This window comes from Euprymna scolopes, chromosome 2 (assembly GCF_053919585.1).
Source record: "Euprymna scolopes isolate OS-2025 chromosome 2, ASM5391958v1, whole genome shotgun sequence".
Lineage (NCBI taxonomy): Eukaryota > Metazoa > Mollusca > Cephalopoda > Sepiida > Sepiolidae > Euprymna > Euprymna scolopes.
Genome location: NC_136483.1, coordinates 139,633,268 through 139,658,916, shown reverse-complemented (window position 1 = coordinate 139,658,916; position 25,649 = coordinate 139,633,268). Strand labels below are relative to the sequence as shown.

General features: G+C 31.9%; 1 protein-coding gene across 1 annotated transcript in view; it reads right to left on the bottom strand.

Annotated features, from left to right (window-relative positions):
- Positions 1-4,423: 4,423 nt before the first annotated feature.
- The window catches only part of LOC145296690 (ruvB-like 1), a 42,473-nt gene continuing 21,247 nt past the window's right edge, over positions 4,424-25,649 (bottom strand). Inside the window, exons 3-10 of the mRNA XM_080142658.1 lie at positions 25,398-25,614; positions 19,537-19,694; positions 18,363-18,512; positions 17,301-17,364; positions 16,666-16,864; positions 15,657-15,759; positions 10,484-10,575; positions 4,424-4,716 (exon numbers count right to left, since the gene is read on the bottom strand). Coding sequence (XP_079998784.1) covers positions 4,557-4,716; positions 10,484-10,575; positions 15,657-15,759; positions 16,666-16,864; positions 17,301-17,364; positions 18,363-18,512; positions 19,537-19,694; positions 25,398-25,614 — 1,143 coding nt within the window. The 3' untranslated portion in view covers positions 4,424-4,556. The remainder of the gene's footprint in view (positions 4,717-10,483; positions 10,576-15,656; positions 15,760-16,665; positions 16,865-17,300; positions 17,365-18,362; positions 18,513-19,536; positions 19,695-25,397; positions 25,615-25,649) is intronic.

The window sequence follows — 25,649 nt, the reverse complement described above, 5'->3', positions numbered from 1 at the left end:
TCTATTCTCGTAACATGTACTTCCTTATTGTAAAACTGGTGTTATTAAGCAGTATTGGAATCTGGGTGAATCTAAGCAGACTTGTGTTGTAAGATCAACTCTGTTATTGAAGTGATATTCAAATTGTTTCGATGCATTTTGATTATTTTTGTGTTTTAATATAGGGGAAATACTGGACAAGAACTAAATTGTGCGTAAAATACTGAAAAATCTGTATGTACATACCTATAATGAAACGAAAATATCATATTCCAAAAATCACATAATTGAATCAAATAGTTTTATTTTCAAATAAGAAAATCAAATTTTATGAGTAACAGAAAAGCCAAGGTCTTGTCCCCCATTTTGAAAACAATCTAAAGAAAACAAAATAAAAGGCAATAACTTGAGATTTATGCTGTAATGCCTATGAATTCACATTAATCACTTAAAAATGATATTCATTATAAAAATAAAACGATATGATATTTGTGTTTTGTCATAAATATGTACATCATACAGATTTTTCTTCTTTTTTTTTTTTAAATATAGGGAAAGTTCTGAACACAATTTAATTTTTTTACTTACTTGCTTTGCCCACTTGATATTGCTTTGCAATTCAAAATTAATCAATAAGCCAAAAAAAAAAAAAAAAACTTTATCTCTCCTCTTCATGGTGCACTGTACATGCATGCATTCATTTTTTATTAATTATTAACATTTTTTAATAATACTGATGCAATATTTTGTCTTAAATTAAAAATGAAAGAAATTCTTTTTTATTATCAGTTATTATCAAGATGAAACTATATCTCTGAACATAGAAATTAATTTTTCACATTTGATGATTTAAGAGAAACAGGCATGCATATGGTCACTTTTATTATATAGATTAAAAACAGTCTTGGTTTAGGGCATTAGGTTACCGGTTTAATCCTAGATTTACGGAGGACATGACAAGTACCCCTCCCCCATACAGGTACATAAAATCAAGCAACTGGACACATTCTGAAAGAGGTGTGTTCTTCAATTTGCTTCAAACGACTGTGCAGATTCATAGAGCTTGATCAGCTATATTATTTCCCATTGTGGATGTTTTGTTGCAAGCCTTGTTCTGATTTATTTGTATTTTGTTTTTTCACCAAATAAAACTATAGATCTAACAAGATTGTAGGTGTATATATATATATATATATATATATATATATATATATATGAATAGTTAAAATACAAAGGATAAAGCATAAAATATAAAAATCAAAATAATATTTTTAAAAAAACTATTTTATATATATGATTACTTCATTTAATCACATAAATTAATATATGAAGATATAATTTTATGCGTAACTTTTTCAGTAAACTTCAACAGTGCTCAAGACCTAGGTAGAACTAGGTAGTAAGTTATGAAAATATATATGGCAATTAAGCTACACAGAATATATATATATTTTCTTTTTTAATATGGTTAACTTAGCGTCTTCACCTTGAAGATCTTGTTTCTTAGAAAATCGCCCATATTTTTATTTATTATTGTTTTAATATATAGGCTGTATAGTCAAAATTCAACTATAGCAAACTTTCATATGCTTAGATCAATAGACTTTCAACTTTTCAGATCCAAAAATACTAGTAAGGCAAAAATAAGTATTTTTATTCGAATCAGTAATTATTAAGTAAAATCTTTAACACTCATTTCATGTTGAGTGACTATGACCTTTCGACTTGAAGCGAAGTGTATTATCTGTTCTGATACTGCACTTCATTTTATCTGTCCTCTGCTTGTCAGAGAAAAATCCTTCCAAACTAAGAAAATTTAAATATTTTTCCCCAATCCAAGGTGCTTCTTTTTACAAAGCTGGATTTTCTCCACATCTCTAACAATGATGCAAGGTTTAAAATTTTACAGTAAAAAAATTTTTCAGTTAAAATTACAAAAGAAAAAAAAAAAAAGTCCTTCATTGGAAAATTTTTTCAATAAGTCAATTAATTTCCTGCATCGTTGAATAGTTTTACTTACATGAACAAACAATAGTACAAATGTTCTTAAAGGGATAATCAGTTGTTTACCATGAAACACTTTTGGGGGATTAAAAAAACAAAACAATATATTAAGTCATGATTCCCCCAGCAGTGTTGATCAAACACCACCTCCCTCAACACATACACACACACACACATGTGACTTCTTGTTGAAAATTTAAAATAGAAATATTACAAACTTGTAAATACCTTCATAAAATTATCAACCCAACATAAGTAATCAATTTACATTCCTATTAAAAAGGGTGCCTTGAATTCAGACAATTTATTTAGCACTCTTAAACCAGTTTTATAGAATTCATTATTGAATTTAAACAATTTATTTTTTGGAATTTCTTTTTAAATTTTTTTATTGTATACTATTTGGAATTTTTAAAGAGGGGCATGTTTTTCAAAGCATTCAATCAAAATTGAAAATGAGACAAAATGAAAAAATGACCAACACAAAAAAAAAAAATTGTTTTGGAATTTTTGTGATGGGGATAATTTAAATTATTCAGACTACTCTTCTCATCTGTGATATTATCACGTTTTTCATGTGTGTATTGTCAAACTCCCTAATCAAACCCTTTATTTGATCCACACAATGGCCTGTGATGCAATGGATAAAGTTAAATAATAATCATCTTTAAGTGCCAGTCTTCTGAAGGTTCAATTCCCTGTATGGCAATACTAAAAATACAATGACAAATTACTTGGGACTTTTACCTAATCATGGCTGACAGAATGTGACTACGCTACTCCCTATAGATTAAATAAAAAGTCCTACTTAAAATTCAGTTCAATAAGACTCCCCTAAAGAATCATCTGAAACATTGTGAAAATAACATCTAATTCTAGAAAAGTTGTCTGAATAATCCAAATCTTTGTCATCATTAAATGATGTCTTTTTGAAAAGTTTTCTTTCATTGACTTTGGCAGCAATGAACTTGATTCCACAATCCTGATGTTATACTGCTGAAATTGGACAGTTGTCCAGAATTAAAATTAAATTTGCTGTAGAATAAATCAGCCAAAATACAAAACAATAAGACAAAAATTTATCTAATCACACATTGACATCTCAAAAACACAATTGTAAATACTTCTGACTTTACATTTGACAATTTATCAATATCTCTTCTTTTTTTTATATCATGGGACAATTTTTATCCTTTAATCTAAAAAAAAAAAAAAAATCTCAAACCATTTCATATCCAAAAAATATTTGCTTATTTTTTTTTTTTTTTTTCTCATTGTTGAAAACTAAAAATTTGTTTTGTTTTTCTTTTTTCAGGTTAATATTTAAAATAAACTTTTTTTGTATATATATAAAAAAAAAATATGGTCTTATTTTTGTTATTATTGAATCATAGAATAGAAGATGAGTGCCTCAGTTACTTGGCTTCCCCAAGAAGAGAAAGTTACACACAAGGTAGGTATTTAATGTGGATAATAATTCTACTCCTAAAAATATATAATCTGTACTTTGCAAACTTTTATTTTCTTAAATTTGTTGATAAGCTTGAATATAATAAATTCAAATCTACCATCTTAAGGCAAAAATTATAACAAAAGTAAATTTTACAACAGATTTTTTCTTGTAGCTAATAACATAAGATTACTTTATATGTTATAAATCAGAGATAAAACTTAGGATGGTGTTTACAAGGCTGATTCTTTGAAGCTAAATTTTTAATGTCTATTTTGAGAGACTAAGTCTTACTTATCCACTTGAAACTGCATCAAATATAACTTGAGTCTGGTCTATCCTCTTTGCATGTCTTTAAAGCATATGCTTTTCCCACTTTTTTTTTATGTCATCCTTTGCATTACTGTTGAACCCTGCAAGATCTTTCAAGCTGCACCGAGCAGTAGAAGACATACAAGGTAGTGTTGCATAAGATGATTCTATTCTCCACATTCACAAATCGTTAGGTCAGTTTTGTAGTCCCATCTGGTCATAACTGTTGATTGCCCCATTCTTGTTCTAGGGCAGTGGAGTGTTTTTCTCTGGAACTAGTATGTTTCTGAACTAATAGAGAGGAATCTCCCCTCTTGAGACCCTGTATTAATAGGAGGTGGGGGGGGAGTCTATTCTTACACCGTTTAGTCTTCAACTGTAGTCTCTTCTTGATGTTAAGGATTCAACATGGCCGAGGAAGCTTCTCTTTGACTTGGTTCATGTTCATCACTGATAGTCTTTGCGATCTTCACTTGGCTGGCTACTGTCTCACATCTGAAAGAGCAATACCAGTGAGGAGGTGAACACTGTTTAAATTGGTAAGCTACAGGCAACCAGTGATCATGAAGCAGTGCAGACTAGATTACAGTGCTACACACGGTGATGTTGCTTGAAATTGATAGTGTCATATTTCAAAATCCTTTTATACTAACAGAAAATAATTTTTTAAAAATGCAATAAAACTTTATACATTTTTATTTCAAAAATTTTATCAAAAAAAAAAAGTGAACTCTATATCTAGCAGCAGTAGCAGCCATCAAAATGAAGGTTCGTATGAGAGGAAGTGAAATGTTTAGTGACAAAAGAAAAATTATTTCATATATTTTTCTTCATATTTCTGTAAGATTTTGGCTGAAGATTTTGCATCGTGAAACAATTTGCCAATTTCTTCAATCTCTTCTTTACCGATTGAATCTTTACCATTGATGCGGGCAAGCAAATTGCCTGGCGTCAAAAGTTGAATGGCATATCTGAAGAAAGAAAGAAAAACAAATTAAAAACACAAAAAAAAAAAAAAAAAGCACATTAATACTTTCAATACCAGAATATTTCTAACTCAAAAACTCCTTTTTATACTACTTATATAATGTTTTGTGCTGACCAAGATTTTTCTCCAACTCTAATATTTAACAAATTTCCATATTTATACATTAGCAATATTGAACTTTTAACTCACAAACTGCAAATAGACATTTCACCAATTTTTAAATGAACAAGTTGTTTCTCTGCGACATTATGGTCGACCACAAATGAGAATCCAAAACAGAAAACCAATAGAAGACTCTTATCTAGCCATGGACAACAAAGAGGCAGGTTCATAACCAATGAGAGTTTTTAGCACTTAACTATCACATTAACAAAAGGAATAATTGGGATGAGTACTTGAATGAATCTATTTAAAAACTCAGGTTTTGGAAGGACTAGGTGATTTGGTTATCTAGACCATGCTATTCAAAATAACAGACTAACAGAAAATCACTGTTTTATAAGATCTGCTAGAGCTTATGTCAGACTGCCAAATATGGTTTTCAGCGGTTTCCATACGCAAGGTTCCTTGCACAAAGATTCTTTTTTGTGGAATCTTAATCATAGGATAAAGTGACGATTTTCAAAAACCCTGAAAATATTTTGTATAAATTCAAGCTATATATCTATAAAAGTGAAATTGTGTACACTACTCTGTCAATTTTCAGTCTACAGACTCAAGATTTGACATAAGGGGTATTGAGATTTAGGAAAATCTATTTAATCTGTTTTCAGGCAGAAATTTTGCTGTCAAGGGGTTAAAGTTAAAAAAATTTGACCTTTGTCAATTTTGGATCTAAACATTTGAAATTTTACATAAAGGGTATTCAGATATGCAGCAAGCTTTTTAATCAGTTTTTTGGAGAAAAAAGAGGTCAAAGTTGAAAGAGTTGACCTTTGCAGACTTTACCAAACTCCTCTGTGAATTTTGGGTCTAAACACTTGAAATTTTAGATGTAGTTACCTGGACATGAGTCAAATTTTTAATATATATATATATGCATATGCACATAAAGTTATGAACAGTACATAGTGCCCAAGCAAAGCAGAGTCGAACTGCTAGTACAAATATAAAATTCAAATGATTATATGAAACTTTAATAGGTGTAAGGATTCTGGAAAAATTTAACATTAAATAGAAAGCTGTGGCAGGTTCTAGTGATGACTACACTTCAAATTTTTCATAAATGTCAATTGGTAAAACAATTTTTGGTTCTTGTCCAGGGTCCCTCCCCTCCCAAACTACTTGATTAATTTATGATTTTTGGAATGTTTTCATTTCATTACGGGCACGTATATCATACAAAGTTTTTTTTTTTTTTTTTTTTTTTTTTTTGAGAAATCAGTACATCTACAAACTAAAAATGATTGTTTAAATATCTTCAAAAAGATTCAAAATAAAATGTTTATTAAAATCGGTAAACTGTTTTTTTTTTTTTGCTATAAAAGACAAAAAAATACTTTATCTAAAAATAAAAAAAAAACTACTTGATCAAATTAAGTGAATTTTTTTTTTTTTTTTTGTGAACTTAAACTTCTTCAGATGGTTTTGGTTACTTCATTTTCTTTTTATATTTATGCTAGTGAATTGTTATTTTACTCGACTCTCTTTGATAAAGTATTCTACTTTTCTCCTTCAATTCGAATACTTTCGAGCAGAAATCCCAGATGCACTACTTATTTAAAAAAAAAAAAATCTGACATCTGTGCTTCTATGTAAATCCATAATTTTTATTTGTTTTACATAGACATCACTTGTTTGTGTTCCTTCGTGAGGTGTACATGCAATCTGGAAAGAGTAAGCAGAGTATTCAGTCCAGTTTTATGCAAGTCACTATGTAGGATTTCAGATGTCTTATGCACTTGGCATCTCTGGTGAGTCGGCCACATAAACATACCATCTCTTGCAACAACTCCATAATGTATCTGGTATCCCAATCACTAATAAGCATGGTAAACCGATAAAGATCAGAGTGCATAAGTGATATGATTGCATACAACCCAACTGCTATTAACTCTTTTGATTGGACTGTATAGAGAGCAGGCACAAGATGTTGTTTGGTGTTGCCCACTCCTAAGTCTTGGGTACTTGCAGCACTTGAAGTACCAAAACCGGAAAGTTAAATGAGGACAAAGTTCATGTTTATTAATTACAAATTAATCAACATGCCAATTTACTTGCCTAGTGCTGCCCAGGAGTCTGTAGTTTTACTTTTCATTTTTTTTTTTAAATAAGATTATTAAAGTTTAACTAGCAGACTGCCTGGTGTTGCCCAGTCGTAAGATACGCTTAAATATATTTTAATTCATGCAGATTACATATTTATTATTTTAGAGACAATTCTCTATCGATTATTATATTGAACCTAATATATAGTAGTGATATCAAAGCTAATATATATATGACTTGAGTGTCCTCAACTAGAATTGAAACCAAAACATACAACTCTCCACCCTCATTCCTTAGCCACACACACATATATATATATATATATATATATATATATATATATATATATATATATATAAAAATTCAGGTTTGAGATGTTCAAAAGTAAGGACTAATGAATATGAGGTTGTTAGATAGTGCTCGATAACGAGCAAAATATATTTTATTATTTATTCGAGGGTAAACAGTTACATTTGGTCACTACAAACAGCCATCTGTTTCAGGTGACCCTGAACCATTCGACACTGTTAAAAAAAAAACAAAAAAAAACACAACTATAAAAATTGCGAGCTCTCTAAAAAAGGAGAAATCGCATTTCAACCTTTTTGGAAAATTGTTCAAAAAGTGCTACAGCTGGATTTATAGACAATATAAATTTGAAATGATTAAAGTGGGTTGTATTTAAACCAGAACAGTGGATTGTGTTAGTGGGTGGGGGGAGTCTGTTTATAAACTAATGTGTTCGTTGACACAGCAAGTCGCGTGTTAAAAAAAGTTGAAAGTTAAGGAGGGAGAGAGGGTTTAATAAACAGTAACAGGAAAAAAAAAGGAATCATCTCTATGATGAAGAATAAAATGTTGAGCGTTTATAGACTCATGTATACATATTCACGATATATATATACATATACACACATCGACATGCGATTTCTCCATTTTTATCCTCCTTTTTTAGAGAGCTTACAACTTTTATAATTTTTTTTTTTGAAGAGCTCAGTCTTTTCCTTTTTTTTCTATGGCATTGAATGGTTCAGGGTCACCTGACGAAGTCTCATTGACTGAAACAGATGGCTGTTTGTAGCGACCAAATGTAACTGTTTACCTTCGAATATATATATATCAATAAATTCACCTATCATCCCTTTTCCTTTTTAAAAAATGGAATCGCCTGATCATGGAAGACAAGATTCAAGCCCTGGCAGTTCAAAATTGTATAATTATGTAGATTTAATCATCACTGTCCTGGTTGATCATTAAATTATGACTTGAACCAAATTGTTATAAAACTATTACTAATTTTATTACATAATGTTTTTTCATCTCTATAAAATTATTAGGTGCAAATAGCTTCCAAAACTTTTAGTAGATGAGGAATTACTAAGAATTTTAAAAACTTCCGAAGTGGGGGGAAAAAACTTTGTTACCCCCTTTTCATCATAATAAACACTGGAATCTGATTTAAAACTAAACTACACAAATGAAGTTGCCTTCTTTTAATATTTAAGAATAAGTAAGGAAAAATATCCAAAAGTTTTTTAGCCAGAATTTTCAGAAAAAAAAACAACAAAAATAAAATACATTCATAAGAATAACAGAGTTGAAGAAATAAACAACTGGCTAGTTTGAATCAAGTATTGATGCATCAGATGGATTGCTATTTGGGTCTGACCGACACCTGCACCAGATAGCATTACATGTTAGATTTATCATCATGCGGATTAAGAAAACTTTCCAACATTTTTAACACCCAGGCAACGCCATGTAATCTTTGCTAGTATTGATTATCGTTATTTCTAACCATATTTTTTGATGCCTCATACTGAGTGAAATTGCAAAGCGGTGTTTGTGTTTTTATACTGTAGAAAATTAGAAGCTCCAGTTTCATAGATCCAAGCATAAATCACGTGTATGAAAAAACACGCTTATCACCAGTTATTCTTCTTTATAACACCTGGTATTCTGAAATGGTTACTCACACAGAAACTGACCGAACTCAATTTTATTGACCTGATGAAAACCATGAATCAAAATCTATAAATAAATAATTTGTTTATATTTATACATTGACTAGCAACCCACTCAGCATGGCTGTCATAAAATATGCTTAAATATAATATTTTAATTAAAGCAGATTTTATATTTATTACTACGGGCCAATTCTCTTAATTATCATATTGTGCCCAATATATAGTAGCAATTTCAAAAGTTAAAAAATAAAATTTGACTTGGGTGTCATCAGCTAGAAAACATAGCTCTTCAGCTATTCCTTACCGTCTGAACTAAGTCCACATATATATATATATATATATAACTTTAAAAATAACATTATTAAACATATAAATGTATATTTGCACATGCATAGAAGTAATACATTTGGTTGACTTACACTTGCAAAGTTCCAATTTTCAGTTCTTACCAACTCTCTTTACTAGGTAAGAGCCAAATCGAATTTGTTCTACAGGTCCAAACTCCCTATATATCAAGTTTCAAATCTCTAGACCAAAAATTGACAGAGTAGTTTAGTAGAGACTGTTCCGCATGGACATGGTCGCTATATATATATATATATATATATATATAAAATGATAACTTTCAGTACAGCATTTAACACGTGGAAATCAGTACTTTAAAGGGGCAAGAGTTAATGACAACGACAAAGCACATGGTATCTGATGCTAAAGAGATGATACCTGTTCCACAATGTGGGCAGCAAAACTCCATCAAATGAAGAACAAGAGATGTCACATTAGGTGCACCAATCCGTCAGTGCTTTGTGTAGCAGATACAGCTAATTTCATTTGCAGCACCTGTCGAAATCAGACTCCGATGGAAAAAGAAATTGGTGCAGGTGTAGAAGGAGTCGATAAATTCACCTACCTATGTAACACAACTAGAAGATGCCGTATATTTGCCACATGCAGAATCTTCCGATAGCTGTCAATAATTTTAAAAATATAGAGATCCCATTGTATGTCACAGTGGCAATATACAACACATGTTCGATCTGTACTCTTGTATGCTGTGGAACATGGTAGACGACAAAAATTCACAACAATACGATCCTGGTTGAAGTACATCGGATGAAGAAAATTGCCAATCTAACAGTCTCCATAAGAAAGTATGCCTAACAATTGATATGGCAACATAAGGGGCTGTCAGTCATCCAAAATGCTTCAAAGTATGTCCTAAGCCATGTGATAGGCTGCTTAAGACATGGAGGGAATCAGTTGATGATGACCTGATCCTAGCAGATGGCAAAAGTGAAATGACAACAGACAAGAAAAGTTGCAAGTTGTTCACAAAATGTTTTATGCTTGAGCATCAGACAAGATAAAAAAAATGAAAATAATTGATGACAATCTGTTTTGTGGATGGGAATTTTGTCTTTTGGATGAAATATTATAGTTTTATTTTCAGGTTTAGAGAAATTCATTTAAAATCTAAATAAAATTGCTGTGTGAGGAAAAAGAGGGGCTGAGAATTAGATGTGATTAAGGTTTAAAAAAAAAAAAAAATCATGGTGATCATTGTTTGGGCTTTACCTGAGTGTGGTTTTGGTTCCAACTTCACTAAGAAGTTGTAAGGATTCATCCGTGATGTGAATCGATTCAGTTTGTGAACGAATACTGAGAATCTGGAAAAAAAGAAAAGTTTAAAGAAATAAATATATATTTAAATAGATATTTTTAGTGTTTTTTTTTTTTGTTTTTTTTTTTCTGACAAAAGTAAGGAATTTTTTTTTTTTTTTTTTCTGACAAAAGTAAGGAATTTTTTTTTTTTTTTTTTCTGACAAAAGTAAGGAATTTTTTTTTTTTTTTTTTTTCTGACAAAAGTAAGGAATTTTTTTTTTTTGCTCCTTTCCACTACAAACAAAGCATATTAGGTACATTGCTATTTGAACATAAGGGGCTACTATTTGGGATCATGTCTAATAAGGGATTGTGGGGAGTTGAGTAGTGAGATTAAAACTTCCGCATGCCAGTACAGTCAGGGAAGCTGGAAACCAAGAAAGAATTCCAAAGTCTAGCAGTCTGAGGGAAGAAACTAATGATAGAGTAGAAAGCTTTCCGGCATCTACAAACCTCAATAGTAAAAGGGTGGGATTTTGCTGCTTGTCGAGTGGGTCGAGAGTATGTACGTTAAAGGGAGCACGTGTTATAAGTACTTGTAAAACAGGCACAGTGATGCAACATTACAGCAATAGGTCAGAAGTTGGAGCTTGGCTGCTGATATTGGACCTATTAGATTAGAGATTTTTTTTGGACCCTGTCTAAAAGGGAGAGACTATAGTAGATGCGCTATCTATCTCATATGGCAACAATACTCCATGCTTGTGCAAATAGTGGCTTTGTAGAGTTATACAATATTCTCAGGTGTGAGTGATTTTCTAGCATGGTAGCCCACCTTCTTGACAATGTCCTCATTTATTTTTTTTTTTTTACAAAGGATTCACCACTTATCAAGGCCCAGAGGCCACTCGAGGATAAGGGTTAATGAATGTTCAGAGGTCAGGGAGAACATGTAGTAATCATTAGTAGTGGAAACTTGGTAAATTGGATTACTTAAGGGGATGGCTCATCAAGAATTTGTTTACGTTGGACTTGAATACTACCAAATTGTAGTCAGCTGGAAAACGGGCAAATGGGAGAGAGTTCCACAGGTGTGCAGTTCTAAGAAAGAAGCTTTGTTCATGGAATCTACGTTTGGTTAGGTTTAGGCGCAGATTAAGAGTGGTTGTTACCTGTGAATGTTAAACTGAGAAGTTTGAACAATGAGCTTTCAGACAGGGTGCTATTGGTCATGGCAATCAGTGATTGAGAATGTTTTTGTGATTGTTATAGGAAAGAAGCTTAGTCTTAGCAGCATTAAATATTATCATCCGTTTACGGCCCCATTCCGCCACAGACTGAAGGTTGTTTTGCCATTGGCTTGGATATGTGTACATTCTTTTTTCCTCTCGTATCGATTATAGAGTGTGATGCCATCAGCAAATAAACCCATCTTGTATACAATTATATTAGGAAAGTCATTTTTTAATATCAGAAATAAAAATATAAATAATAATATAAAAATATTATCAAGGACATTAGATGAAAAATAAATACAGACTAATTACACAAGTAGCAGGATAATCTGGTGTTGTCCAGACTGATGTTCTTTCTTGCACAACTCATTATACTACCGGGTGGAATAATAAAATTGTCACCCTAGAAAAGATGACATGATTCGATTTCCATTTTATGAAAACTAGTTTTCTTTTTTTTTTTTGTTGCAGTTGTGTACAAATCCCAAGAGCGATAGGAGCCTTCTATTATGTCTGAAAGTGACACAATGTTCAACGAACGAGATCGGAGATGCGCCACAGTACAACTCATGCTCTACCAATCCAAGTTATAAAAACAGGACCATTGCCAGCACCTTCAAAATGCAAATCCGGATAACAGGAACGTGCCCAGAGTGATGAAGACAAAGTTTCCGACCACAGTTATGGTCTTTGGGGTAGTTTCAAGTGAAGGTCACATCAAGTCACCTCACATTTTTGAAGTTGGAAGCACTGGATAAGGCAGGAGACGGGAGGGCAGTAGCCCTAGATATATCTAAGGCTTTTGATAGGGTATGGCACGGTGATCTTCTCATGAAAATTAAATCCTATGGTATTACTGGACGAATGCTTAGCATAATTAGATCCTTCTTAAATGAGAAAAGAATCCAGGTTGTCCTTGATGGGCATATCTCTAAAAAATTTGATATAAATGCGAGTGTACCTCAGGGTTCGATCCTTGGACCTTTATTATTTCTGATACTCATAAATGACTTACCTGATAAAATTGTCTCTGAGATGGGTATATTTGCCAATGACACCACGCTCTATAGCAGGCACATGGGGAAAACTAATGAGCACATATCTAAAGTAATGGCTAAAATCCTAGAGAAAGACCTTCAGTCTGTAGTGGAATGGGGTCATAAATGGATGGTAACATTCAACGCTGCCAAGACAAAGCTCGTTTCCTTTAATAATTACACGAAACCTTACCAACCACCAATAGCTATGGCTAAAGATACACTACCTGAAAGCACTGCGTTCAAGCTCTTTGGCTTAACATTCACAGTAAACATGAGTTAAAATAGATACATCGAGATCATTGTCAAGGCTGCTGCAAAGAAGGTGGGTTTTCTATACCGTGCTAGAAAGTTACTTACGCCTGAAAGTATCCTGTACCTCTACAAAGCCACCATTTTCCCATGTATGGAATACTGCTGTCACATTTGGGCTGGTGTATCTACTACTAGTCTCTCGCGCCTGGACAAGGTCCAAAAGAGAGTCGCCAACCTAATAGGTCCCAAACTATCATCTAAGCTTCAACTCCTGTCCCATTGACGAAATGTTGCATCCCTCTGCCTGTTTTACAAGTATTTCAATGGTGGATGCTCTGATGAAAATACCCCCCACCTCCGACAAACCCAACAAGCAGCAAAGTCCCACCCCTACACAGTTGAGATCCCTAGATGTAAGAAAGACTTCTACTCTAATAGCTTCTTTCCCAGAACTGCAGAACTTTGGAATTCTCTTCCAGTTACCTGCTTCCCCAACTTTACTGACATGCAGAAGTTCAAGTGTAATATGAATAGACATCTAGCTGCTAAACTCCCTACATAGTACCCCTGCAACTTAGATCCCTGATAGTAGCCCCCTACATCAAAGTGGCAATGTGCCTCGTTTGGGGTGAATATGTAATTTAAAAAAAAAAGAAAAGTCAGCACCAAAGTGTACCTGGATGTGCTGAAGAGTGTGGTGATCCCTTGGTGCATTCAGGTGACCACTGACAGACCTTGGGTATGGCAACAGGACTCGGCGCCGGCCCACAAGTTTAGAAAGACTTGGCTTCAGAAGGAGTGCTACGACTTTGTACCCTTCTCTCACTACCTCCCTCCTGCTCCGACCTGAATCTGCTGGACTACTTTATTTGGTCATACATCAAGAACATCACCAACATGACCTCCTAACACACCAAAGCCAGCCTTATTGCCGCCATCCACCAAGCTCTCGCTGGCACTTGTGGAAAAGGCCTGCTCCCAGTTTTGGACCCGTATCGGGGTGGTGATTGAAGCTAAAGGCGGCTACATTAAATAGATGTCAGTATTACTACATAATCAAGTTACCTGAATTGATTTTTTTCAATAAAAGTTTTAAAATAAAGTTTTGTGTTGTTTTTTTTAGGGCGATAATTTTATTGGTCCACCCTGTACTTTCCAATTTTTTTTTTTTACATTTTATGATATCCAATTTTGGGGATGCGATCAAAAGTTGGAAGTGTAAATTAGTGGCATCAGTTGAAATAAAGTTAATCTTTTTACCTTCTCAAGGCACACATGGCATTTCCATGGTAATTAATGAAGACTCGTGTACTCAAACTCCAATTCCTGAACCTTTTTTTTTATTATTGATTTTTTTAATTTCTATGAGTTTCAATTTTCAAGTTATAAATGAAGTAAAACATATTCCCTTTTTATGAATGGAAAAACATGAACAGACATCCTGCTTTCATGTAGAAAGTAATTTTTCTTCAGTAAGAGTGTAGCTTTTAGCCACTTTCATACACATGTAGAAAAATGGAGAAACCTATGACACTAATATTAAGATTGCAAGAAATCGTATCATGTTTTGATGGCCGCCAATATAGTCCTCCTCACCATTGAAATGAGATAGGATAAAATTAAAATTATTAAAGTTTTGAGGATATTCTTCCCTTAGATATCAATGCAGCACATTTACAAGTTTATGGTCAAATACACTGAAACAGTAGTTCTTATTTGAACACCAAAAGAAAAGAGAACACCTTTTTTAATGTCAATTTTACATACTGACAGGTGTTAGACAGCTTTAAAAAATTTTCTCAAACTAACCTATCTCTGACCAGGTTTTTATTTATCCCTCTTTCCAGTCCATTTTTATCACTTTCTATGTTTTCATTGGACTTTCTGTGAACTGACCCTGCTATATCAATTCTTTCAAAGTGACCAAACCAACAAAGTCTCTGGTTCTGCATACATTTCTCTATACTTTACAGATTTAATCTCTTTTTGAGGTCATCAAGCCTTACACATCCATCGTATCATTCTCATATCATTTCTCTTCATGTAGTAGAAGGGATAAATTGGAGCCAGAGTTTAGCAATGAAGAGAGTGAGAGTCATTTGTCATATTTGTGATCAAACAAGTTTAACTAAGAAGCAGGAAAATGAAAGACCAAGATGGTGAGAGTGACACAATTTGCATAGGCTGATGCGGATTTTATTTCTGAAACATCTGGATGAAGAACTTTGGGAGAAATTCAAAGAAAAAAAACTTGTTTGGTGGAGATGAGAAAAGAGAAGAACACTTTTTTTTTTTTTACTGCCTTGAATAAATCCTATTTGAGTCACGGAAATTAGAGTGAAATATTAAATTATTTTTTTTTTTTTAATGGCTCTGAGTGCCTCTCAAACTTTTTAGATTCTCCCAAGCTCAACATGATTATTTCAACCTACCAGACAACCTTTTCTACAGTCAAATTCACACTATTCCTTTTTTTCTGACTATGACCAAACACCATCAAATACTGAAAATCTTCGAGTTGATTATATTAATAATGTTACTTTTTCATTAATAGTGATATGAATAACCTCGCCATTTTGCTTTAAAAAGAAATTTTTTTTAATTAGAAGAACATGTTACCTGCACCATTTCTTCTTGTGTGTAAGGAAGAGTTCGAATGATCATGACTCGATCCAACAAATCAAGTGGAATACCGTGAGGTGAAGCAATGTCAACAGTACCTCTGAAAAAGCAAACAAAATTGTTTCATCACAAAGCAATTTATTTATGCCTCCATAAAAAATGTAAAGTGGAAAAAATGGGGGAGGGCATTATTCCATTTCAATATCTTTTTTTAATTGCTTCATTTTTGTTTGTTTATTCTATTGTGTTCTATTTTGTTTGTTTATTCAGTAAATTCAGATTCTTTTAAAAAATCTCACCGGAAGACTTTCAATACTGTCACTACAATATCATAATCACAAAACTGGTAAAATAAAATGCCTTAAGCCTGCCCTCAGTCTGCCAATCCAGCAGGACATTCAATGAAACTTTTGGATTTTTACATATTGATTTTGAAAAAGAATATTTTATTAACTACTAGTAAGCTGCCTGGCATTGCCCAGTCATAAAATATGCTTAAATATGATATTTTGATTAATACAGATTTTGTATTATTATATTGGACCCAATATATAATAATGATTTAAAATGTAAAAAAAAAAAAAAAAAAAAAAAAACATACTTGTGCCATTTTCATCTAAATTTGTTATGATCTATAAATTTTAGTTTTACTTGGAGTTTAAAAATAAATTAATATTGATAATTTTATCATTAGTACGAGTAATAGAAAATTAAGTTTAAAAATTAATTAAAAGAATCGTTTTGGAATCAGAAATTAAGTTTCAATTTTTCTGACTCGGATCATCATCTTGACACTTGTGCATACCTTTCCTAATAGTATTAGTGTCAAATTGAACAAATGAGAGCCAATAAGATTTGAATGTTCTTGCATAGCTAATTTCATAGTCTGTAAGAGTATCCATTAGATCAAATGCAACAGAAGATTGGAATGATTACCTTTAATTTTTGACAGAATGAGGTACACACACACACCAATCCACTCGAGAAATTCGGGCAAACCACTTACCTGATCGTACACTTGCCACGGTTGGTAGCAAAAATAACAATGGGGGAAAGGGAGGATTCCAATGCACGATGCAAGTAGGTGAAGCACTCAATATCCAGCATATGAACCTCATCAATGAACAGCACTCCAGGCACAAGTTCCGCAATTCCTTGGTCAATGTATTTGTTTACAACTTTATTGATTTCTTTGCGAAGTTTATCTGAATAAAAAAAAAATAAAATAAAAAATGACATTTTCATTTTATTTTTGTATTTTTTAAATTAGCTTTTGTAATATTTTTAGGTTAAATTTTTAAGAAAATTTGTTTTAAGAGGTTTTCTTGTTTGTCCGGACCATTCAAGTTTTTTTGACTTAGGATGAATTTTGCTCATACAGATAGCGGATTGCGTCAGATGCAAGATACCTTCTGGAGGAGTAGAATAATACAACTATTTTTACAGCGACTTTGACAACGGATTTAGTGTCAGACCTCAGGTCTGTTACTTTTAATGTCAGATTTGAAGTGAGGACAAATTTGTGATGTATCAAAAGTACAAGACTCTGAATAAAACACCAACCAGAGATGTTTGTCGCAGTCAGAAATTGAAGATTGTATTACAGTTACAAAAAACAAACAAACAAAAAATCCAGTTTACCTGTAATTTCTGTCTTTTTTGGTTTCATTAAGGTGCTCATCATAGACATGATATCCTGGCCGCCCTACGTTAAAAAAAAAAAAAAAGTAAAAGAAAGTCATAACATTAATAACAAGCCGCACGTGTGCCCCCCCCGCCCTGGTGCTGCATGTGAGATGGCGCCACAAAAAATAGTGAAGAAATGATGAATGTGAGAAGTGTGAAGGGCCAACCTTGCCTTCACATTTTTGCTAAGTTTCAGAAAAATCTAATGGATGGTGCAAAAGTTATGGAGTAAAAAGTGTCATTTTTTGCAATTTTGGGGCATTTGTGACCCCTTTTGAGCTCCTAGGAATGCCAAATCTCAGTGAAAATGGACACATGGTGCATTTTCACACCTTAAGACATGTATATTTGAATTCAGCACCATGGAAAACCACTATATAGACATACATATCAAGTTTTTAAGTAATATGAAAAAAGAGCTCCCAAAAAGACATGTTTTTTTTTTTAGATATGTCCAATTAAAATGTTAAATGAATGTTTTTTAACACATCACAACATAAGTTTACTTTTAAAGCTTTTTTCTGTTTCATACTAACTGCTCTAATCCAGTGCTGCCCCGAGATCTTTATTTTCATTTATAGTTAACCTCCTTTTTATCAAAATATTTTTACTTAAAAGGATTTTGAAAGAAAAATTTAATTATTACAGTATTGTTCAATTATTAAAATCAAAACGTTACATTTTATAACTAATTTTGAGAAGGTAATGTTTCAATCTATGAAATTATTGGATGTAAATTGGGTTTTTTTTAAATCATATATTTAATGAGGTTTAGATAATTTTAAAGCCAATTTAAATGCTTTTGAATTTCAAAAGTTCAAAGTAATTCATTCTTTTATCTTTCATTAACAAAAGAGTAGAGTATCCGACTTGTTTCTGAAGAAACTGTTTGATGATATATCAACCTTTTGTGCTCAATGCTGAAAGAATACCTGTAGTAAACGATTTATTGTATCTAATTAATTGAACACAAGATGATATATTTTTGGCTGAAGTTGATAAAAGAAAGTAACTGACCTGAGGTCTGGCATTTGCAGTGTCTAAATCGTGTAAAGTTACATCCTGAATAACCTCTTTCTTCTTATGTACATCTCCTTTTGGCAAGGGGACATACTCTTCGGCTTCCAGATCAAATTCAGTGGCATAGCTATCAGATCTACCTTGTCGCTGAAAAGAGAATAAAAATGAAATAAAATGATCAGGACATCAGCAAGTTAAGATTTTCAAGTTTTCATCACAATTGCAGAGTTGAAATGTATAAAGTTTGGTTACAACTCCGAGATGTAAAGTCCTAAGTTTTTGGGCCGTGCCTATACACTAAAGTAAATATTTACTTGCATCTTGGAAACAATATCCAGCCATGGTTACTGCAGCTTCCTGATATCTCTAGAAACATGGTCCATCTACCACCCCCCAGACGCATGCACTCTGGTGACACACATATGCATGTACATGAATGTGTACAAAAGAGGTACACACGCTCAGTTAACTAGAAGAGTAGTTATATGAATGTGTAAGTACAAAAATTATACATTCATCATGCTTGCCTTAGACCACAATTTTTGTCTATATTTTTTTTAACATTTTGTCATCTCACAGAATTTAGTAGTTGTACGACTGACAAAAGTCAAACACTACAATTTTTGTTGTACAAACTTGCAATAGATATTGCATGTCTATTCGCCCAGATTATTCACAAAAAATAAGTTTTTTGTAAAAAGTGGTTATAGTCAGCTAACATACTTCCTAATTTCCTGTGAAGTGATACCGGAAGCAGTGACAAATCAAATCCAATCAGCTCCTTTGTTTTTTAAATATTTATCATTGATATTTATATCTGCATAATGTTTATTGTATACTTTTCAATAATGTCCTTTTTCTTATATTTTATTTCAATAAATCACTTCACAATAGAAATATTGAAGAACAATAAAAGTGAAGGAACTGATTTGCCTTGTCATCGCTTCTGGTAGCACTACGTCAGAAATTAGGAAATATGTTAGCTCAATATAACCTAAGAAGTAAATTGAGATGATTTGATTCTAGGAAACGTAAGTACAAATAGGTTCAGATGATTTTAGTGTCAAAATTTGAAAATTCATATTTTCTTACATTCGCAGAGGAGTTGGGTTTCAGCGATATCATGTATGTTATGTTCAATGAGAAAAAAAAAAGAGGATCTAGGGCTTACTTTGACGGCACCGCTGTTGGATTCAATGTAAATGACATCACCGACTTCAACTTTCTCTTTCTGAAGACTCTCAAAGATGGATGGATCCAATTTTAATTGTTTTGTGCCTTTAGCGGTCTTCAAACCAATCACAACATGACTTACTGTTTTGCCGTAACCTGGAGAGAAATAAAAAAAAAAAAAAAAAAAAAAAAAAAAAAAACACTATCACTTTTGAATACAAAAATAATTTCCTAAAATTACAAGTGGAAAAATTCTGGGAAAAATGTTTCATTTTGTTTTGAATCAATTTTTTTGTGGAAAAACAAAACAAAAACTTTATCCTTCCCTACCGAAGCTATAACATCATAAAAGTGTATGTGTGTAATGATGATGCAGCATGCTAGGAAAAACATGAGACCTTATATCATCATAAATTTTTATTTAACATTCATTTTACATCCTGGCATGTGTTGAACAGCTTTTAGAAACTGACTTCCAAACTAACCGATCTCTGACCAGGTCTTTATTTATCCTTCTTTATGACTCTACTACTTCAACTGTTCATTTACTAACCAAAGAACTCACCCATTCTTTCGATGTAATCATTACTAACAAAGCCTCATATCATTTCGTAAAATAAACATTTGAGATATCACGTGTGTGTCTTTCTAGATAAAAATAAATACAAAACAAAATAGAAATCTTAAAATATCCATGATGTATCAGGTGCGAGGAGATGAATTGTCAAATTCAAAATTGTAAACTTTTATTTGGAGATGATTCAGTTATTAATAAATAAATTAGGTATCAAATCAAAATGTTTAAACATAATTTTATAACAAAATACAGATAAAATTATAGCAAGTAGTGCAATACAATTTAAGTGATCCGTAATGAAGTTAGTGGTAATATATGACAAATCTGCTTTTTTAACTTCAAATGTTATGAAATCATTTACTCATATACTCTACATTTCCAGTACTGATTTAAAAGCAGTATTTACATTCAGACAGCTGATTTGCTGGACGCACGACGAGTTACTAAACCTAACCTAACTTAACGGTTTGTATTAAATTGTCGATAGTTGTTGTATATCTGCACTAATGAGCCTTTAAAAGGGGAGAAAAAAAACGTTTGTGGATATAAATATCTAATTATTAATATTTATAAATTTCTTTTTCAAATAAATAAATATACATACATAAATACGTACATACACAAATTCAAAATTTAATGGTTTAAAAAATCCAACACAAGTGCAGATTTTTTAAAATAAATACATTTATAAAAAAACAAATTAGATTCATGAATTAATCTTCGTCAGGATAATCCAAGAGTTTTTTAACGTGCCATGCTGTAGATCGTAATGCTTGAGATGTCTTCAGATAATGTTGAAGTAAGGTTTTATGGTTTTAGTGTCTGGTACAGTGTAAGTGCTTGTCGAGCACATGTGTCGAATTATACAAAATCCATTGTTAATTAATAAGCACGATTGACATTGTAGGTGGTAATACTTGAAATGTCTTAAAACCTTGCTTCAACAGCAACATCTGAAGATGTTCCAAGCATTACCATCTACAGCACATTAAAAAAAAATCTTGGATTATCCTAACAAAGATTCTTTTACAAATCGAAAATTTGATTTTAATAAGTTTTTTAAAATTTACACTTTGATCTTTGTAAACCATTAAGTTTTGAATTTGTATTCCAAAACAGTGTCTATAAATTAACAGTGGATTTTATATATATATATATATATATATATATATATATATATATATATATATAGTAAAGTACAAAAATATATTTATGACAATTAAGTTACACAGAGGAATCCACATTTCATCCCAATATGGCATTATCAGGCTAAGCACTTAATCTGATGATTCCTTATGAAATGTATACTCTTCTGTGTAGCTTAATTGCCATAAATATATTTTTATACTTTACTATAAAGCTCTACTTACATATTGAGCACTGTTGAAGCAAATATTAAAACTATACACAGTATACTATATCACCTTCTAATCTTAAAGTGTATACATTAAATACAAATAACTGTGGATCTTATTTGTTTTTTTTTTTTCATCTATATATTAATACGATAGCGTGTGTGTTCTTTTGTGTGTCACGCTTACATCTTTCTCCTTCCGAGTGATTGTCGTTGCATTGTTATGACCTTCAATTTCTTCTAATAAATAATTTTACCAAGAATTCTTTATAAGTTTTTGTTTCGGTTTCGATTATAGTTGATGGCACTCAAGTCATCTATTTTTTTATAGATAATTTTACTAAGAATTTTTCATAAGTTTTGGTTTTTATTATAGCTGAAGGAAATATATATATATTTATTTTCTTCATCTTCATAAGTTTTGGTTTCGGTTAGAGCTGAAGGAAATTATATATATATATATATATATATATTCTTCATAAGTTTTGGTTTCGGTTTCAATTCAAGCTGATGTACCCAAGTTATATAGATATATTTTTTTATTTTTGAAATCACAACTTTATAAGAATCGAATTGACTCTATAATAATATATACAAGCATATTTAAGCATATTTTACGATCGGGCGTCCCTGCTAGCTTAGATAAATACCTTTGAAGTTTTAACAAAAAAGCAATAATAATACCAAGACATCTCCATTTAAGCTGGACATCCACAGAATGCCAACATCAACATATGAAAGAGTCCACCGTGGAATTTCTACAAGTCCCGCTAGTTGTAGATAAATACAATTGAACAATACAGAGCCAATAAATCTAAAGGGTGGGTATTTCACTTGGTTATTTCTTGTATTAATAATCAATTTGATTAGTTCCCACTTCTAAGTAAAATAAAGCTAATTATTTGGTGTATCTTCTTCCCTTCATGAGTTAAGGTCTTTATTTTATAATATCTATTGCTTGCTTGTTTGCCATACTTCATGATTATTATCCAGAAATAAATTTAATTGAAAATAGATGACATCATAAAGGATGGTTGTTAAAAATGCACTGTGGCATCCTAAATGATGAATAGTAGTTGCCAAAAGCTTTAAACATGTATACTTAGTTGAAAGCAGCAGCATAACTGCTGGCTACTTAAGCAACCAATGTCAAAGTTAAAAAAGCATACATTTATTAATATACAAATTTCCCCCAAAACCTCTGGCCTTGATGGATTGGTTGGCTGTTTTTGTTTTATGGCATATCAACCGTTTTCAGGTTATTTAATGCCGAATCCAGTTATTTTGAAGACAAATTTTTTAATAGAATATATATATATTTTTTCAAGTTGGTTTCTATTTAATCCATAGTTGGGACCCTATCAGATACTACCACTCCAGGTCAGAGTGGACCTGGAAGCAATGGCAATTAAAGGGTGGCTCCACACCCCCCAAGCCCGCAAGTTGCAGCCTCACCATCGGATATAGTTTAAGGTCATATCCAGGAAGGGCCTTGATAGAGGGGAGAAGACTAAAACTTGCTAATATGATTTCAAATGATCTGAAATAACAGCGAGGGAAGACTTGATTCCATACTTCCATTATATTATTTTAAATTTCTTTATATTATTCTTTCTTATATTTATATCAGATACATATCAATGATAAATATTTCTTATTGGTTATATCACCCCTCTTTAGTTTCCATACATAAAGTAAATTTCACAGTGCACAGGGTGAGTTATCAGAAACGGATGTTTTTACACTCCCTGCTCTCCTTGAGTAAGGGATAGAGAGTGAGGAAGGACTCTAAACCTGCTTAGTACGCCGTTTAGTTGTTTGTTGAAATATTCGCTGAGTTTTGTTTTCCTTAAAACATCTATTTTCCATGACTCACCCTGTATAAAGATTATCTGATACTGGAAATACTTATAATTATTCCCTATTTCCAAAGAGGGGAGATATAACAGGATAAATATTTATCATTGATATGCATCTGATATAAATATAAAAAAGACTAATACAAAGAAATTAAAAATAATATAATGGAAGTTTGAAATCAAGTCTCCCCTTGCTATTATTTCAGATCATTTGAAATCATATTAGCAAGTTTTAGTCTCCCCTCCATCAAGGCCAGAGGTTTTGGGAGAAATATCAGATATTTTGTAATTCATATGCGAAACTAGGAAAATAAATGACTATGATTGAAACATTTTATGACTGTAACATGGGGTATAAAAATTTTACAAAAAATTAAGAAAAAAAAAATGGACGTTCACCTTAATGTGCGACATAAAGGGCAAAGTTTACTATCACATAAATTAAGCTAAAAACTGTTCAAAAACCTTTTATTTGTAAAAATCTAATAGTTGGTTGCTTATTTCTAAAAGGTTAAAAAGTGCCAAAAATAGGCTTTGGATGATGGATGATCCCCTTAATGTGCGACCTTAAGGGCAAATGTCACATAGTGCACTACACAATTCAGGTCATTACCTTTCCAACGAACCTTTATTTGTTAAATTCTGATCAATAGTCGCCAAGATTTCGAACTTATAAAATTGCCAAAAAAAGTGATGTATCTATATATATATATACATATATATACACACTGGTAGCTAAATTGAATATTGAAATGCTCATATCTTTGGTTCTATGGAAGAAAACTATATGAAAATTTGCAGACTTTTTGAAGATTATAATACTACTAGACGACCCGTTGGGTCAGTATGTTATATTAGCTATGGAATTCATATATGAGCGTGACACTTGTGACGTAAAGAAAATACTTTTTTTTTTTTTTTTGACATAACAAACATTTATATGAAAGTATATTAAAATGAAAAAAGAATATAGATAGATTTCTATGAGTCGTTCTGTTTATTATAATTGATTATATTTGAAAAAAAAAAATTTACAGTTACTAAATCATAAGTGGTTGGCCATAGTTATAGGTAAATGTGCACTGAACAGATACCATAATATTTATTATAGTTAAATTCAAATTTTGATATATCTGCTTTTTTTTTTACATCATTCATTTCTGTATTATTTATTTTAAACCCTACTCTTCCCATGTTAAATAATAATTTCAAAATAATAATGTTAATATTTCAGTGCGCAGGTCAAAATCTGCAAAAGAAGCGATTTGTGTTTATTTGTTTATGTTGTTAATATTACGTTGTTTATTTGTTTACGGGTTAATATTTATGCGCACATGCGCAACCGGATGTCGTAAACCGGAAAGTGGGTTACATACATCGTTACAAGGTCATTTGAGTTTTATAATTATTTAGATTCTATGGTTAAAATTTTATAACAATTGGTAAAAACGAACCTATATTTTCAAATCAATAAAATATGCCCAAATTTGCCTACATTTGTATATATAGTGTCATGGCAGACCAGCTTCAGTTCTGCTGCTTTGGGATGAATTTTGCTTAGGGTTTTTTTTTTTTGCTTGGTTGTCTCCCCTATGGTCTTGCCAGGCCACCAATACTGACAACAGGCCACAGGTGATCTCATTATTGTAATTTTATCATTCCAGTAATAATAGGAGCAACTGGATTCATGAAAAAGAATTTCAAAAACTAGTTGGCAAATATACCCAGTGAACTAAGAGATTCAAACAATTGCACTTAAAGGGATTGTTAGAATCTTAAAAAGATCTCTCAGTTGGAATATATGAAATAGCAGATGAATATCTGGCATCCAGTAGGTTTCCCCATTCATAGCTTGAACAAATTGATAAGAAAATTAAACATGAAAGGGGGTATGTTTCATATTTTTAAAAGTGTAAAATGATAAAACCCTGTGGAGGATCTTAACATGTTTGAATGAAGTGATTTTTATTAAAAATCAATAAATTTTGTTTTGTATCATTTGATCATATAAATAAAGAGAGAGGGGAGGGAGAGGCTGTAAAAAGAAAAGAAATGTTTTTCTTTCTTACCTCCCATAGGGTTTTCTGTTTCAACAGGTGTAATTTCTGTCACTTCCCCTTCATAAACTTCTTTGGTTTCTTTGATGCGTAGGCCAATTGCTCTGCGGAAGTTCTCCATCAAAACTTCAGTCTTTTTAATCTCACTGGAATAAACCTCACTGCCAACCATTGGGCAAAACGGAACCTTGTTGCCAAGTTCTTGGGCCATGGCCAGAGCAACAGCTGTCTGAGGTGGGAGGAAAAAGAAGGAAAATGCTTTCA